This window comes from Lotus japonicus, chromosome 4 (assembly GCF_012489685.1).
Source record: "Lotus japonicus ecotype B-129 chromosome 4, LjGifu_v1.2".
NCBI classification, from domain to species: domain Eukaryota; kingdom Viridiplantae; phylum Streptophyta; class Magnoliopsida; order Fabales; family Fabaceae; genus Lotus; species Lotus japonicus.
Genome location: NC_080044.1, coordinates 65,608,852 through 65,627,177, shown reverse-complemented (window position 1 = coordinate 65,627,177; position 18,326 = coordinate 65,608,852). Strand labels below are relative to the sequence as shown.

The 18,326-nt window shown below is 37.4% G+C and overlaps 3 protein-coding genes across 3 annotated transcripts; 2 read left to right on the top strand and 1 right to left on the bottom strand.

Annotated features, from left to right (window-relative positions):
- The first annotated feature begins 1,063 nt into the window (after positions 1-1,063).
- On the top strand, positions 1,064-7,203 carry LOC130711863 (ATPase 8, plasma membrane-type-like). The gene is made up of 14 exons (XM_057561637.1): positions 1,064-1,341; positions 1,627-1,845; positions 1,929-2,066; positions 2,375-2,689; positions 2,989-3,315; positions 3,779-3,898; positions 4,003-4,125; positions 4,244-4,348; positions 4,583-4,892; positions 5,104-5,618; positions 5,835-6,008; positions 6,103-6,285; positions 6,580-6,749; positions 6,880-7,203. The coding sequence occupies exons 1-14, from the start codon at positions 1,291-1,293 to the stop codon at positions 6,974-6,976; spliced, it is 2,847 nt and encodes a 948-aa protein (XP_057417620.1). The 5' UTR covers positions 1,064-1,290; the 3' UTR covers positions 6,977-7,203.
- Positions 7,204-7,873: 670 nt separating this feature from the next.
- LOC130715750 (uncharacterized) lies at positions 7,874-10,813 on the top strand. Its single transcript, XM_057565867.1, has 5 exons — positions 7,874-8,092; positions 8,227-8,818; positions 8,925-9,334; positions 10,127-10,225; positions 10,454-10,813. The coding sequence occupies exons 1-5, from the start codon at positions 7,968-7,970 to the stop codon at positions 10,662-10,664; spliced, it is 1,437 nt and encodes a 478-aa protein (XP_057421850.1). The 5' UTR covers positions 7,874-7,967; the 3' UTR covers positions 10,665-10,813.
- Positions 10,814-12,045: 1,232 nt separating this feature from the next.
- Positions 12,046-17,368, bottom strand: LOC130714767 (DNA replication licensing factor MCM5). Its single transcript, XM_057564713.1, has 18 exons — positions 17,021-17,368; positions 16,782-16,925; positions 16,367-16,546; positions 16,184-16,282; positions 15,964-16,100; positions 15,766-15,868; positions 15,303-15,437; positions 15,125-15,202; positions 14,796-14,900; positions 14,550-14,641; positions 14,337-14,469; positions 14,142-14,237; positions 13,747-13,841; positions 13,564-13,654; positions 13,228-13,337; positions 12,815-12,944; positions 12,631-12,732; positions 12,046-12,520 (listed from the first exon to the last, which is right to left on the bottom strand). Exons 1-18 carry the CDS (start codon positions 17,300-17,302, stop codon positions 12,437-12,439), a joined length of 2,196 nt encoding a protein of 731 aa, XP_057420696.1. The 5' UTR covers positions 17,303-17,368; the 3' UTR covers positions 12,046-12,436.
- Between the last annotated feature and the right edge of the window lie 958 nt (positions 17,369-18,326).

The window sequence follows — 18,326 nt, the reverse complement described above, 5'->3', positions numbered from 1 at the left end:
TTGAATTTTATGTTTTATTAGTTTTAGAGAAATATCCTTTAGAGTTTAGTCCTTTTGTTGCTTCTGACCAGCGTTGTGTCGATGTAGTGTAGTTTGTGTTTTTTTCCCGCTTTCACTGAGTCATCAAAAAACTATTAAGACAGTAAATAATTTAAAATAAATTTAAATATTTTAAGTGATAACTATTTTATTATATCGATGTGTAATTAATAAAATAATGTTTATTTTAAAAATAATATATATATATATATATATATATATATTTTAGTCTTGATCAAGGTATCCCCACAACCGATAGCCGTGAGACTAATCCCTCGCCCCACGATCAGTGCACTAAGCGGTAGGGGGCTGGCTAAGGATATATATATATATATTTGATAAGCAATTTTTTTAAAAAATATATGAATATGTGCAACTAGTTCAACAACAAGTTTTATTAGATGTTTAATTTAATCAACTTGTTTATCATCTTTAAGCTGAGAATAAAGATTTAATTAAATTAAAATGCCAATTTTTTTTTTCAATCACGCAAATTTATAATTTTCTAACCAAGAAATATCAATTACAATAGAAGAGAAAAATAAGCTATTTAACGAAAATCATGGCAACTCATCAGCTGATACTTATATTTCCAGAATCACATGCAAAGAGGCACCACCTTGTCAATAAAGTTTCCATCAAAATGAGCTTTCTTAAGGGTTAGTGAGTTGTAGGTGGTAGAGCTTGGAAGGCAATGGCTATGTTTTATTATACAACCTGGTGAAATCACAATTACAATTTCCAACTAAACCACCACATATAAATTTAATGGCTCATCATTGGTTTCCTGAATTTGGCATCATATATTGTAACAAAGAAACTGAAGTGGACAGATTGTAAGCAAATATGAATCTCACATGCTTCTCCGGGGACTTTGGGACGCCACAAAAAGCCATGTAACAAAGAGGAACGTTAACTAGGAAGTTAATTTGTTGGGTTGGTAGACAAATATAGCATTGTACATGAGAACCATGCATTGCCTATATTGTCTCCAACATTCCCTATAAAACAAGAGAATCCAGGGCCTGTAATCACTGTCGCCTTCCTATACCAAAATCAATCATCGCTTAGTTTGTTTTTAATAGTTTGTCTAGTTTTTTCCCCTCTCTTTTTCTTTCTATCCTTCTTAGGCCTATGTTAGTAGAGGCCTAGAGGAGGGGCTCCGAGAGCTCATAAAAAAGAAAGGGGATAAGAAAAACTGAGAAAAAAAGGAAGGAAAGAAAAAAAAGAAGAAAAAAAAAGATAAAAAGAATGGCCTCAGACATTTCATTTGAAGACCTCAAGAATGAGAATATTGATCTTGTAAGTAAAATTACAAAATAAAGGCACATGCATATACGAAATTTGATAATTTTGCAACTTATATCATGTTTATATTAGTCTCTCTTTCGTCATAATCAATTATGAGATTGAGAAGCTACTCACATAACTTTCTCCGCAAAATTGATTTTGACTTCAAAATCAATTGGAAGAGTTTCCATACAAGCATTTAGACATTGGCATTGTGTTCTTTTTTTTGTCAATTTGGTATGTTTTTTGTCCTCCTTCCGTGAAATAACAAGTTGTTACATTGCATGTATATTGCAGGAAAGCGTTCCACTTGAGGAGGTCTTTCAGACGCTAAAATGTACCAGAGAGGGTCTAACCTCAGCTGAGGGAGACAAGAGACTGCAAGTCTTTGGTCTCAATAAGCTAGAGGAGAAAAAGGAGAGCAAGTTCCTTAAATTCTTGGGTTTTATGTGGAATCCTTTATCATGGGTCATGGAGGCTGCTGCTATCATGGCCATTGTATTGGCCAATGGAGGGGTAATTATCAATCTCTCATCTCTTTATGTATAAATATATCACAATGTTCTTTTCTAACAAAGAAGTTGTAAATAAATTACCAGGGAAAGCCACCAGATTGGCAAGATTTTGTTGGTATTGTTGTGTTGCTCATCATCAACTCCACCATTAGTTTCATTGAAGAAAACAATGCAGGCAATGCTGCAGCAGCTTTAATGGCTGGTCTTGCACCCAAAACCAAGGTAATGTAACATCTTTCTTCATTCACTTTCATGCACTCACAGACTCACTTACACAATTTCAATATAACTTTCACATTACCACAAGCACATAGATCAATTGGCGTGAAGTTTTTCTAGCTTAAGCAACGGTCTTCGATTTGAGTCCCTGTGAATGCAATGATTTAAATACTTAATATAGGAAGAGTTTTTCCTTCCATAGTGATCTTACCCGGCTCGAACGAGATTGTCTCAGTGAATGATACCTTTGGTTTAAACTCAAAAACATTATAACTTTCACATTCACTAGCTAACAAGGAGTCATTTTGCAGGTGTTGAGGGATGGAAAGTGGAGTGAGCAGGAGGCTGCAATATTGGTGCCAGGAGATATTGTCAGCATCAAATTGGGAGATATCGTCCCAGCTGATGCTCGTCTCTTGGAAGGAGATCCCCTCAAGATTGACCAATCTGCCCTCACCGGTGAGTCCCTACCTGTAACTAGGAACCCTGGTGATGAGGTTTTCTCTGGTTCCACCTGCAAACAAGGTGAGATAGAGGCTGTTGTCATTGCCACTGGTGTGCACACCTTCTTTGGCAAGGCTGCACATCTTGTGGACAGCACCAACAATGTTGGTCATTTCCAAAAGGTACATCATTTTTTTACTCCCCTAAGCTCTATTCTATCGTAGCCGCCAGTTTAGGATTTTTGTCGCAGTTATTAAGAAACTGTATTAATGTTCTTGCTTTTATTAAAATTATTACCTAACTATGTAACATATCCTTTATCTCTTTTATTAATTTTGACTCCTCAATGTTTCTATCACCATTAAGAATTATTGAGAAAAGGGTATAAAGTAACAAAGGAGTAAGCTTTTGTAAGTGATTCTTAATTGGTTTCATAGTTTGATAACTTTGAAAAAATCATTTCTTGATTGGCTTCTATTAGGTTTTGACATCCATCGGAAACTTCTGTATCTGCTCAATTGCTTTGGGAATGTTGATTGAGCTTGTTGTGATGTATCCCATTCAAAGGAGGGCATATAGAGAAGGTATTGACAATTTGTTGGTTCTTCTCATTGGAGGTATCCCAATTGCCATGCCAACAGTGTTGTCTGTGACCATGGCTATTGGGTCTCACCGTTTGTCTGAGCAAGGAGCCATCACCAAGAGGATGACAGCCATTGAAGAGATGGCTGGGATGGATGTTCTCTGCAGTGACAAGACTGGAACTCTCACCCTTAACAAGCTTACTGTGGACAAGAACTTGATTGAGGTTAATCACCAATCTTAAATATTAGTGATAACGAATGAATGCTTTGCATTAGTCGGTCTCATCTTGTGAACCTTTTAAGTACATACATTGCAGATTGCATGCATAGATATTTGAGAACTTGTTTGGATGCAGACTAAAGAACACTTATTGAAGCTTATCTGGTGTTTTTTTAGTAGATAACCTTCAATAAATGGCCTTTGACCGTATCTAGACAGACTCTTTATATTTGGTATAACAACTTTGATATCTTGGCATGTTTGAAGTGATGTCCTTGCAACTAGCAACCATATATTTTTACATTTGCATATATGAAATTAAATTAGTTTTGTATCTACTTGAACAACTTACCAGGTCTCTTACCACTATTAAATGTAGCTTAAACTTAAAAGATTGGTAGCATGGAAGAAGTTGCATTTGCTCCAAAATCTTCCTTCTTCCTAATCAGGGTTGTTTGTGAGTGCAGGTGTTCCCCAGTGGTATGGATAAGGACACTCTTCTCTTGCATGCTGCCAGGGCTTCTAGAGTTGAAAACCAAGATGCCATTGATGCTTCAATAGTTGGGATGTTGGGCGACCCCAAGGAGGTACTAATATTTAAATTGACATTCTTTCATGAACCACTTAGTCTTGAGTCAACATTAAGCATTCGAAGAAACTTTTTTAATTGGACTATGTTTTGACATCTTAGGCAAGAGAAGGAATCACTGAGGTGCATTTCTTGCCCTTCAATCCTGTGGATAAGCGCACAGCAAATACCTACATTGATGGCGAAGGCAACTGGCACAGAAGCAGCAAGGGTGCTCCTGAGCAAGTAAGGATATGCTGATATGCATCAACATAATAACATTTTGATCACTATGACTTAGCTATACTATGTAACAACTAACATGTATTACTTATGATATATGACTAACCATTTTATATATCAGATTATTGAGCTTTGTGGCCTCAAAGGAGAAGCTTTAAAGAAGGCGCATAACATCATTGATCAGTTTGCTGAGAGGGGTTTGCGTTCATTGGCTGTTGCATACCAGGTGAATAAAGGGTCTAATATCATGCATTGTAATCTTTTGTCCTCAAACTGTGTCATATTCTTCCTTCCACTAATAAAGTTTTGACATGTCAATTAAAAACGACCATGAAAGTTTGTAACTGTGGTAAAATTTCATGGTAAATTGTGAGACCATTTATAATATAGAGGCCATGAATTTACAATTGGAAAGAGAAAGGAGGAAATTAACTTGCAATTTTTTTGCACTTTCGTGCAGACTGTTTCAGAAAAGTCCAAGGAGAGTGCTGGAGAAACATGGGTGTTCGTAGGCCTTTTGCCACTCTTTGACCCTCCAAGGCATGACAGTGCAGAGACTATTCGTCGTGCTCTTGATCTTGGTGTCAATGTTAAGATGATCACCGGTGACCAACTTGCTATTGGGAAAGAAACTGGTCGCAGGCTTGGAATGGGAACCAACATGTATCCTTCATCCTCCCTTCTTGGTGAGAACAAGGATGCTGCCATTGCATCAATCCCAATTGATGAACTCATTGAGAAGGCTGATGGATTCGCTGGAGTATTCCCTGGTAATGAGATGAATCTATAATATGTTTGGATCATCTTTTTTTCCCCAAAATCAATTCTAGCACACAAAAGCTGCTCATAAAGTTTTATCCCCATAATTGATTTTGTCTTTAGAATCAATTGTAGGAGAATTTCTAAACACACACTAGTTCATGTTAAAGTAACTAAGCCCCATAGGAAAACAAAACCTGAATTTTCACATGTTCCTTGCAGAGCACAAATATGAGATTGTCAAGAGGTTGCAGGAGATGAAACACATTTGTGGAATGACCGGAGATGGTGTGAATGATGCCCCAGCACTGAAGAAAGCAGATATTGGAATTGCAGTGGCTGATGCTACTGATGCTGCCAGAAGTGCCTCAGACATTGTTCTGACCGAGCCGGGACTAAGTGTGATTGTGAGTGCTGTATTAACCAGCAGGGCCATCTTTCAGAGGATGAAGAACTACACAATCTATGCTGTTTCCATCACAATCCGTATTGTGTTTGGATTCATGCTGGTAGCTCTAATATGGAAATTTGACTTCTCACCTTTCATGGTCCTGATCATTGCTATCTTGAATGATGGAACCATCATGACCATTTCCAAGGATAGGGTGAAGCCATCCCCTTTGCCTGATTCATGGAAACTCAAAGAAATATTTGCCACTGGAGTTGTTCTTGGAGCTTACATGGCCCTCATTACTGTGTTGTTCTTCTATTTAGTTCATGACACCGATTTCTTCACTGTAAGTAATCCTAACCCAACACTTTAGCTCCATACCACTCATCATAAAAGGAAAGTGATTTATAGACATCCGTATAGTACAAAAACTCAACACACATCCAAAGTGAGAAAGTAAGAGAATGTGATAAGAAGTGAGAGATATAGAGAAAGTCAAGTATTGTTACTGATTATAGAATTATGACATGACATGTAACTATGTTCCTTGTTGTTCTTTCAGGATGTTTTTGGTGTTAAGTCAATTGCAGAAAGTGAGGAAGAGCTTAACTCAGCTCTCTACCTTCAAGTGAGTATAATTAGTCAAGCACTCATCTTCGTGACCAGGTCAAGGGGATGGTCTTATGCTGAACGCCCTGGCGTGTTACTTATCACAGCCTTCTTTCTTGCACAACTGGTTAGTTTCTTTCTATTTTTGAAAACATGGTTCCATAAAGAGTCATCATCACTACAAACATATCTGGTTTTAATTTGATTACTTCTTAAATTAGGTGGCAACTATCATTGCTGTGTATGCACATTGGGACTTTGCTAGAATCCATGGAGTCGGTTGGGGTTGGGCAGGAGTAATCTGGATCTTCACCATTGTCACCTATATCCCTCTTGATATCATCAAGTTCCTGATCCGCTTGGGATTGTCAGGAAGGGCTTGGGACAACATGATAGATCACAAGGTCTAACAAACATTCTTAAATCACCAAAATATCATTTTTTTTAGTCTTTTGCTATATGCTCAAATAAGTTTCTGTTGAACAAGTGGTGGTTGGTTTAAGTAGTACATACCCGATTCCGTTTTAGTAAGATTTCGGTTCGAGTCATATGAATAAAAAAGCTCTCCCGCTGGAAGAGTTAGCTCCACCAGGATGTGAATGTTTATAACTCGAATCGAATTGTCTCACCTGTGGTGAATGCAATTTTGTTGTTGTTGTTGCTCACTACAATGCATTATTTCGTGTCTATTGATGCAGACTGCTTTCACAACAAAGAGTGACTATGGAAAGGGAGAGAGGGAGGCTCAATGGGCTGTGGCTCAACGCACCTTGCATGGTCTCAAAGTTGAAGAAGCTCACTTGAACAACCACCACCATGAACATTCTGAAATCGCTGAGCAGGCTAAACGACGCGCTGAGGCCGAAAGGTTCAGCACCCCAAACTTAACTTCAAATGAATTGCATCAAATGATATGATAGTTTTGGATTATTAAAATTTAGTCTGGCGAATTTTAATCTAATGTGGTGATATTTATTTTGATGGATGAACATTTTCAGGCTCAAAGAGCTCCACACACTCAAGGGACATGTTGAATCTGTGGTGAAATTGAAGGGTCTTGACGTTGATACCATCCAACAACACTATACAGTCTAAAAGGATTTTAAGGAATACAAAGTTCATACGCTATCAATATTCTGAAGATTGGATTAGAGTTTGAAAGCAATAGATAAAATTATGTACCTTGTCATTTAAATTTTCACTTTCACCCCCTTAGAATAGAGGCGACGCAGTTATGTAATACTACTATGAAACATATATTGTAGCTGGTTGTTTTTATATACCAGTAAATAAATAATAAGTTAGTATTATATTAGAAATAATTTGCATCCGTTAAGCAAGTTGTTAAGAGTTCGAATCCTAACTCGAATGGAAAAAACTCATTTATCAATCTCCTATCACTTAGTGCACTGACTAGGGGCTGTATAGGACTTGACCATGTCCATTGGCCCGTCCTTGCCCGTATCCCAAACTTGCATCTCATCAGGTTTCTTCAAGTCTAGGATGAGTTTGAGTTTAAAAACTAGATCCGATCAATATTGAGAGTCAGGTGAAAGTCAGGTCAAACTCATCCCAAAAACACTGTTTACAAACATGGGTTTTGAGAGATTTAATATTGAAATCAATTTGTCTTTCGTGTTAACCCGAATCCATCCTTTTATAACTAAATCTATGTTAAGCCTGCACTTCATCGGGCTTCTCCAGTCAATGAAGCGACTGCGATTACAATGCGGAACCAAACCCTCATGAGATCGGGAGCTATTATCATAACATAATTGTAAATTTTGAGGAACTCAATATGGAATGGTGATAACTGATAACACATATCACGAACAATGTTTACCACTCTGATACTATTCTAAAACTCAAAAGATATTGAATAATTAATTGATGTCCACTAGTCTATAGTACTAATACATGAGATCCATTTCCCGCCAGTTAAAGTTCCCGCGTAAACCACTTTACTGGTATAAAAGGAATATACATCGTCACCGACTCACCGTTAGAAATTGAAAACCCTAATTTCCTCTCTCTTCTTCTTCTTCTTCTTCTTCTTCTTCTTCTTCTTCTTCTTCTCTGCAAATCAATGGAGGAGTCTCAGAAACTCACCGAGTACGAACGCAAGCGACTCGACAACATTCGCCGCAACGAAGAAATGGTGGCTGCTCTCAAACTCCATTCCAAAGCCGCCAAACTCGCCAAGCGTCCAAGGTACTACCATTCTTCTTCCGCTTTTCCACACTCTCTGTTGATTCACCTTTTCAATGCTCTGAGAATTCGTGTTCCTTTTGATACTGATGATTGATGAATGACACTGTGAACTTGGTATTGGGAATTTTTACCAGGGTCGCAAAAAAAGAGATATGGGAGAAGATACCCAAAATCGAAACTGAAACCCCAGTTGTTCTCCGGCGCTCCGCGCGAGCAAGGGGTGCTCCACCCGATTACACAGGTTTAGTGGATCCTGTACTTTCCAACGCCCTCGCTTACAAATTTCCCACCAGAGCTAAACCTGGTGTCAAAACTTTGGGTCCTCTTTCCATGTCGGATGGTCATAGAGGTTCGCACGCTCAATCCGATCGCGCTTTCTTGGATTCGCTTCTGGGTATGGCCAGCGAGGAAGAAAAAAAACTTGGTGGTAGCAGAAAATCTGGGAAAATTCTGAATGGTAATGGTGCGAAAAGGGGGAAGAAGACAAATGAGGGTTCCCTTAATTTGGAATCTCTGAATTTGGATCCCGAGAATATAGCAAGGGTTGTTCCTGAAAGGATAGTTCAAGTCCAATTTTTTCCTTCTAGTAGTAACAAGATGATTGTTGTGGGTGATAAGGGTGGGCATATTGGATTCTGGGGTGTTGGGAAAAGGTTAACTTATTTATACCGTCCCCATCAGGCTCCGATTTCGGGGATTTCGGTTCAGCAACGTTGTTTGTCTAAGGTATCATGATTCATGTGTGTCTGAATTCTGGATAGTTAGTCATCTGCTTTGTGTTTTGTCAGTTGTATGATTGTTTGATGCTATGATGCTGTGATTTTTCATGCAGATATACACAAGTTGTTATGATGGAGTTGTTCGGCTAATGGATGCTGAGAAGGAAATCTTTGATTTGGTGTTTACGAGTGATGATGAAGGGATATTTTCTCTTTCTCAACCAAAGAATGATTCAAACTGTATATACTTTGGTGATGGTTCTGGGGGTTTCACTGTTTGGGATTGCAGGACTGGAAAATGTTCATCCAGTTGGGCTTTGCATGAAAATAAGATTAACACAATCGATTTCAACTGTGAAAACCCTCACATTGTAGCTACTGGTTCCACTGATAGAACTGCCTGCACCTGGGATTTGAGATATACTGGTGGGGATAAGCCCACAGCCTTGAAGACTCTTACCCACCAAAAGTATGTGCAATCTGCGTACTTCTCTCCTTCTGGATGCAGCCTTGCAACTACATGGTATGTCATGAACTATGGAATGGAGCTCATTCCATTCTAAATATTACAAAATTTCCGTACTAAAAGTAAGGCATTAGCATGAGCATGCTTACTTGTATAGCCTTTTATTTATCATTAGACATATAGACCTACGCCATTATTCTTTTAGGAAACAAAATTTGGTGATTGGAGATATAAAAAAGTAGAAGATAATAACAGCAGGTTGAAGTTTGAACAGTAGATGAGACTGTATTAAGATGGAATCGAGACTATTGTTGATAGAATAATCAATATCTTCCTTATAGTTCAATATTTCCTAGCTGCACACTTTGAAATGTTTAATAGAGTAACTCAGAATGGCATAATTTTCATTCCATTAGTGAATAATAAGGACCATGGAGTGACCAAATTATTTAAAAACACACCTTAAACACCTATTGTCTTTTAGCAAATGAATCAGTTTATAATATACGGCAAAATTAGTATGCAGGAATCATGCATAAATGCAGACGAAATTAATCTTGTAACTGCTAAGGGCTAACCCACATTTATGGTGGTCACTCAAATGTCATAAACTAAGCTACTATAGGTTTACAAACTAAGGACATGATAAACACGTGGATAACTCATGCAAAAGGTCAAGTTGGCTGGCCAATGTTAAAAATGAGTTGAATGAGAAGCTAAGGTGTCTATAACAACTCTTAATTTAGCTTTTATATAGTACAAACACATTATTCTTTTCCTAATCATATTGAACTTGGTTTACCAAATTGTGAATTTGACTGTTTGTGTTAATGCAATCTCTTGATGTAGCGCGGACAACACAATTAGTATATACAGTGGAGTTAACTTGGAGGATGCAACTTCTATTTATCATGACAATTTCACCGGTAGATGGCTTTCTCCTTTCAGGTACGTTTCTGGGGAAGTATCAGATGGTTGACTTGTTATGACTCTATGATCATATGCGCTTAACACTATCCTGATTGTGTAGAATATTTTCTCGTGGACTTGAATTTAAAATCTATAGCTGATCTTTACATTTGCACTTAAGCTTTCAGTCTTCATAAGTAAAAAAGAATATATTTGATTCAGAAAATAAGCAGTTGCCTTTTGTCATCTTTGATTTTGTGGTGGCAGAGCAATATGGGGTTGGGATGACTCATATCTCTTCATCGGAAATATGAAAAGAGGAGTTGACGTTGTCTCTGCTACTGAAAGGGCAATAGTTACGACTCTACAGAGCCCACACATGTCTGCCATTCCTTGCAGATTCAATGCTCACTTTACCGAAGTTGGGATGCTAGCAGGAGCAACAGGCGGAGGTCAGGTCTATATTTGGACGTTGTAATAGGATGTTTATTCTCAACGGGCTTCTGTCGTATACTTGTATGCATTGAAATGACATTTTTTGTTGGTTTCCAATCTTCAAGCTGTATTCATGTAAAGCATTGTCTATGTGCCATGTACTTCTGGTAGAAATTGACTATTAATTATTTTCGTAATTCCCTTCTCTTTTTTGTCACTTTTTGCAAGCTATTATTACTCATGATTCGTGAATGATCACTTAAACGTTTGATGTACAAATGCCCAAATAAGGTTAATACAATTGGGTTATAATTTGCTTAGTAATAACAATCTGGTTTCTGAATTCTTTCCCTAACTCTGTAAATTAGTTATGACTTGGGATGCAAGGTTTAGGAAGTCATAACATATTGAACCATCAAAAGAAAAAGAACAAGGAATGGTAGTAATGTTAGACAAGTTTCTAATATAAAGTATTTTCTTGTTCTTTTGTTAACTAGAACTAATTGCTTATGACTTAAATTGGATACTAGTATGGATGGAAGCACCCAATGGAGATTCCTTAGAGCTACTTTGCAGGATTTCGGTTTTCCTACTATCACTACCAAGCTTGTCATGCACTGTGTAAATAGAGCCTTTCTCTCATATGAAATGGCAACAAGTTGTCCTTTCTTCCTGTATAGGTTGAGACAAAGTGACCATTATCCTTTTATGCTTTGCATGAAGAAAACTGATCGTCTCCTAAATGATTGTTTGGTATTCTTTCAAGAAATCGGTCTACCTCTACCAAAAATTTTATTTGATAATGATTTCCTTGTCAAGGTTTAAAAGCGCTTCTTGTTTATCTTATTCAAACTCTCGTATTCAAGAAAAAGTCATCATTTGTATTTTGAAATCAACTGATGGTGTCATAACATAATTCTTGAGTTTCCAATGTTTTAATATGGTACACTGTTTAGAATTTTATCTAAAACATGTATAATATTATACTGGTAAAAAAATAATTAGATTCTAATAGAGGTGTTATGGACATGCAATTGTTTTAGATTTTAAATCTTTGCCCAATGAACTAAAAGATGTGTAATCATGATTAAAAAAAAACTAATTGAAGCATGATTATTGGCTGTTAGCTGTGCGGGCCAAAGTTGATGATAAAAGCAGTACTTTTTTTAAAAATGTTGTAGTGTCATTTTATCTTGGAGATTTTGTGCGAGAGTATATTTTCCAAAGATGACTCTATTTTAGAATATAGTATTGCGAACTTATTCAGAGACCTATATAGTAACCACCACATGGCAAACAAAACGGGAGTCATTGCCAAAGTGGAGAGCTAAGATAAATGGTTGAAGTCTCAGTACAATTAGAATGGTTGAAGCCTCAGTACATTGAGGATTGAAAACCCTTCTCACTGTATTAGAATTAGAATATACAAATGATAGAAAAATTAATTAATTTAAAGCATCCTCTTTTTTACGTTAAAGCAGCCTCAAATAAGCTCTTTGGGGGTCATGCTCCCTATTAGATATCATACGCTGAAGTATTACAATCACAACTTATCGTGGACCTCGTAAGAGACATTGTTTTGAAACAATCCAGATTCCAGAGCTGTGCAATAAAAAATGTTCATAATTCCATAACGCTAAGTAACGCTAGACTTCCCAGTTCCCCCCTTACCATGAGAGCACACGATTAATATACATGGGATATGCTTGAAGAAGCAATAAGTTAAACAAAAGAAAAAAAGCTAGAAAAAAATTACAGGTAGAACTCAATCAATTGCCATTCTGCATGCCCTTTGATAGATAGAAATCTGATGTATTATGCTTTCCTGAATACAACACGCCTTTCTCGCTTGTACTCTACTTCGTCTCTCTGGTGCATGATAACAAGGGCTCTTCTCACCTGCCAAATGTTGTATGTTAAAAGTTTGAACCAGATGAAGACATCAAATTTAGGTTTATAAGCTAAGGCAGTCATTTAAGTTTTAAGTCAAGTGCCCATGTAGTACTTACAATAGATTCATTCATTCCCATTCTTCCGAGGTCATCAATCAGCCTTCTTTCTGATATGTGGTTTCCAATCCCAAGTCTTCTCTTTATCTGGGTTTCGGCTTGCTGCTCACAGTGCAAACAATAAATTTCCATCAGAATATGAAGCTAGATTGAAAAGGGTTGATGGTATTTTCACAAGGCATACCTTTATCTCATTCGCCATTTCAGGTGTAAGATTAATTTGTTGGTTTATTCCTGACTTAGCTGCGTCCATCGTAGCCACAGTGAAAAGCCTTGTTGCTTCTTTCACATGCTCCTCAGTTGCGACATTAGATCTGGTACAGGATTTAAACATGAGTCATATCTTGTCAAAAGAAAAAGAAATATTCATGGACCATCAAACAAAGAAGCTGCAAAAAGAAGAAAAAAAACAAGATGACCGATGTAAGAAAAATAGGGAAATTTTGATTAGTATATTTAGGATTTTACATGCAGTGGTAGAATTATGAATCAGAAAACATAGGTCAGACACCACATGTTTTTATATTTTAGTAAATTGCACCAGATCGATATGGACAAAAGGTACTAAGTGTAGAAAAGAATAAGAGCAATACTAACAGTTTCATCTTTGCAAGTGCCTCACTCAGCCTAACAATAGCTTCCAGCTGCCTTACAGTAATTGGTATTGCAGCAGCTTCTCCAGTTTCATTTGCTTGCTGCCTCATATCCTATATTTTTTTCAAAAGAAAAAGTGAATTATATTTCCAAAAGCAGATCCGTTTCACAAAATCAGCATTCACAGGAGAAATATGGTAACAACTAACAAATAACATCCAAATTAACAAAAGACCCATGTGGTCTACAACATCATCATCAACCTCCAATCCAATAACCAGATGGAAACTAAAAGCCAAAATAACCAATAAGCTAATTTGATAACATATACAATCATACCTGTCTGATTTTTACATAGTCAGTCTGCAGTGATTCTGCTGCAGATTCCGATAGACGAGGGTGGCACTCTCTTCGACAATATTGCAAATACCTATTTAGATAACAGCTCAAAGTTCATTCTCTCAAACAATTGAATAAAAGTAATGCTTGGAGTCAGACTAAATTGACAGATATAGCACATACCTCTTCAGCCAATTCTCTTCTTTGGAAACATTACTCTCACCCATTGTTACACCAGAAGCATCTGAATGAATCTTAATGATATGACCAGCTATTTCCTGCAAACAAAATAAGTCAACCACTGACTTGAGAACTATTGAAAATAAAATATTTCACAATGTATAAAACACATTTCCAAATGGTCTGCAAAACTAGTCCATTAATGCCCTACACAAAAAATGAGCTATCTTTTGCTAAATATTACACTACATAAAAAAAACTGCTCGAGATAATGTGAGCTTAGATATTAACATCACAACATTCAGAAAAAACAAATTTTACCTAGTATATCTTCATAGGACAAGGTGCATTCAAAGTTAGCATGGTGAAAAGTGAGAATGCAAAAACATGAAGATTACCTTATCTTGGTCGTACGACCTGATGTCCTTCACAATGAAGATTAAATCAAATCTAGAAAGAATAGTGGTCTGTAAATCAATGTTGTCCTGTGCAGTCTGGAGAACATTTACGACTCCTATTAGTGTCATACTCTCATGTAGTGAATGTGAATATTAAGAAAATGAAAAAAGATGAGAGAGCATATGACAGTAGACCTTGAGATCGTCATAACGTCCTGAAGGAGGGTTGGCAGCAGCAAGAACAGAAGTTCTTGAATTAAGAACAGTTGTTATTCCTGCTTTGGCTATGGATATAGTTTGCTGTTCCATGGCTTCATGAATGGCAACTCTAGATCACAAAAACCAAAAAAAAATTCACCAAGGCCCATCAACTATGGCTTTCAAAAAAGAAATAACAGTTTACAATACCTATCTTCTGGTCTCATCTTGTCAAACTCATCGATGCAGACCACACCTCCATCAGCCAAGACCATAGCTCCTCCTTCAAGATAAAACTCGCGCTGGAATTCACAGAACAAAATTCAGAGACTTCTCTATCAAGATAGGTGAAGGACTAGCTTATGATCGTATCTCAACTACAAGTAGTGACAATAAGTAGTGATGACGGAAATCTGCTATCTAATACACAAACCATGTAGAAGGAGAAGAACTTACAGTGCTGCTATCTTGAATTACAGAAGCTGTGAGCCCAGCAGCTGAAGACCCTTTCCCAGAAGTATAAACAGCAATAGGAGCTGTCTTTTCAACAAACTTGAGAAACTGAAAAGATAATCGTTGGATAAGCTAAATATATTAAAAAAAGGGAAAAAAAAAACTTGGGCATTTATTTCATGTTATAAATCTAACCCTAACTGTACAACTGGCAACAAATCCTATTACCTTTGCACACAAAACTAACAACAATGCAAGTGGCACACTTGGTTACACTCATTTGCAACATGGAAACTAAAGAACTAGTCTGCAGAAAGAACAAAAGAAATAACCTGTGACTTTGCTGTAGACGGATCCCCCAGAAGCAACACATTAATATCACCTCTTAATTTCACTCCATCTGGCAAATTCTGCTAGCATAGAATTTGAACAAGATCAGTAGCCATGTATGAAATTTTGCTATTCCGCAACAATATAGATGGATAGTTGGATACTTGAAGAACATTATACCTTTCTCGATCCTCCAAATAGAAGACAGGCCACAGCCTTTTTTATATCCTGATGTCCAAATATAGATGGAGCAACCTTTTTACATATTGCTTCATATGCATCAGGGCGAGCTGCAAACTTTCTGAATTCTTCTTTCTGCAAACATTACCATTATTTGCATCATGAACCTCAGTAGACAGGGACTATGATATCAAGTAGGAGTGAAAATTCATTCTAGGTTTATAATGGGGAAAATAAGATAATGATAGAAGAACTTAGAAATCGTAGCTGGAATCTAGCATTTGAAGGGAAAAGGTAAATTACTGAAAACATTGATATCCTAATGAAACTACAATGAAAAATAAAGTTTCAGAGACCACATTTTAAACACTTCAACATTCATCTAAGGTGAGAGGGAATCAACAAGGTATTAAAGGAAGAAAGAAATAGTCAATTTATAATTGTTTCAAGTTTCAATATTTACCTCTTTTTCTGTAATATCTGGTCCTCGGGACTTGGCATCATTTTCATCCTCCATTCCTACGACCCTAATGTAAGGCTGTCTAATTGCAACGGCTCCTTTTTGGCTGCATAAATCACAAGCAATTTGAAGATAGATATATCAATTATGGACCAGACAATGAAGAAATTAGAAGATGAAAAAAAGGATGATGAATCTCACGATGTAGAAGAGTTGGAAGCCTGGTAGATACTATAGATTCCAATGATTGTCAATCTTGAGCCTGGTACTACTTTTTGAACAAGTTGACGATCTACAGAGAGAAGCAGGTTTCTAGGGAGTTCTCCAGTTGGAACATCCTTAAATAGCAATGATAAAATGTCATATATGATGGTAACCCCAAAACACTAAAACATTCTCTGAATCAATATCAGATTACTACCTCCGGATTTTCTTGCAGCTTCAATGTTTGTTGATCAACGTACTTGCTTTTGTCAGGAACTACAAGCCACGGATCAATTGGGCAAGGTTCTTCTCCAGGCTACAGAAATGTTCTAAACTTATAACACATATCACAAAAACAAGCAAAAAGCTGCAAAACTAAAATATGCAGTGCAAACTAAACCTGAGGAGCGTGATCACAGGAACGAGGAACAATTGCTCCCCCAAGTCCAGGCCTACACGGAACTTGCTTCACATTCCTGCAGTTCTTACATATCAGGGTGACATAAGTTGCCTTTGCCTTCGTCCTCGACGCAGCAATAGTAATCCCAGCAATTTTAACAAGCTTCGATATGTATTGAGCCTGTGCAAAAAATTAAAACTTAAGACAAACCCATCTGGACCAGATACTCAAAATGCCAGAAGACACACCCATATCAAATACACTGGTTGATTGCAAAAAATTTCCAGGGCAACTTGCAAAATGTCTCAATTGGAACCAAAACCCTCATAATAAATTGAACAAGAAATTGAAAAACAGCATTTCCGCGAGCAATTTCCAATAATCAAACTATGAATTAGGTTCAAAATCGACTTACCCCTAGCGATCTCATAGGCACTGGATCCTCCTTGGAGGTGAGGAGAACCTGAACATCCCTAGGCGCCGGATCCTCCATTTCTCCGGTATCCCCAGGCACCTTGGTCTTCAAACTCACCAGAACCTGCGCCGCCGCCGTCTCGAACTACACAACACATCAAAATCAAACAAATTAGCCTGAAATCAGATCCGATGGCAGATGCAGAGATAGAAAATGGAGAGGGAAAATGGAGCACAAACCAGGGGCAAGAAATCGGCGGGGTTAGCGCGGAGCTTGCCGGGAAGGGCATCATCGAAGGTGCCGAGATCTTCAAAATCGACGAGGAGGAAGCTAGGGTCCTTGAGGAGGCTCTCTCTGTAAGGGAAGTAGTTGTTGCCGGTTTCGAAGTTTCGGATGAATTCCTTGAACTTCTGGAGGAGGGAGTGATTGGAGGCGCCGGCTTCCGATTCGGTGAGGCCGGCGTCGTCCCATGAGTGCGCTTGGTCGCTGTAGTACACGCCTCCTTCGTCCCACCCTGACATCTTCTCCGATTCGCAGTTTGAGAGTTAGGGTTAGGGTTTCTGTTTCGGTTGGGGTAGAAGGAGAAGGAGAAGAAGAAGAAAAAGAAATGGAAGGTGGTTTTGGCGGGAAAGTATTGGCGGGAAAATTGTGGCGGGGGTGGGAAGAGAAGGATGGTGTGGCACGTCACGTGACCATATCATTTTTTTTTTTGGAAAGGCATATAATATTAACCCTATAAGATGGTTTTTTTGGTTACAAGAGGAATGCACCCTATGAGATGGTTTAAGAAAAGGCAAGAATTACATATGTCGATTATTTGTCCAATAAACGGCATATTTTTTATAGCTTTTTCATTTGAGAATTCCGCTAAAGCCTTAAGCCTCTGTAACACATAACATAATAGTTTGTTTGTGTGGTCGATCCCTAACTTGCTAAAACGAGTGGGGGCGAGTTGGATTTCTAAACCCGATAACCATTTTATACTTGCCCTATCACTTTTAATATGTAAGCTGACATGCACTTCATTCTTACAATTCTTATGCCAACATTTTTGTAGCCGCCTCACATAACCCATAATTTCCGACTTTCATCTATGAGGATCCAAATGTCTTTTTGGTTTTCTGTAAAAAAATGTCAATTTCTAACATTTTTCTAAGGTTTTATTGCTCTTTTGATCTTTCATTTACCACGATAGTGCAATTTAGGCCCTTGGTGTTTATAACAAACAATTTTTTTTCCCGAAAGTTTTTATTTGTGAGGATCCGTTCGTTAGATGGACATCCAACATCACTCATTTTAAACATTTAGAACTCAAATTGCACAATAGCATAAGGTGATGAACCAAAAGTACAATAAAGCTTTTTTCTTAAATGTTATTTTATTAGTGGAACTTAAATGTACCTCATTTCAGCATTCCTTCACTCTTCCGCTTTTCACTAGTGGTATAGTATCCATCCAATTACATTAAAAAAGCAATTAATTTAAGTTGACTTACTTATATTTCCCATTTTAATCCAATCCAATTTAATCAAACATCACTTCCAA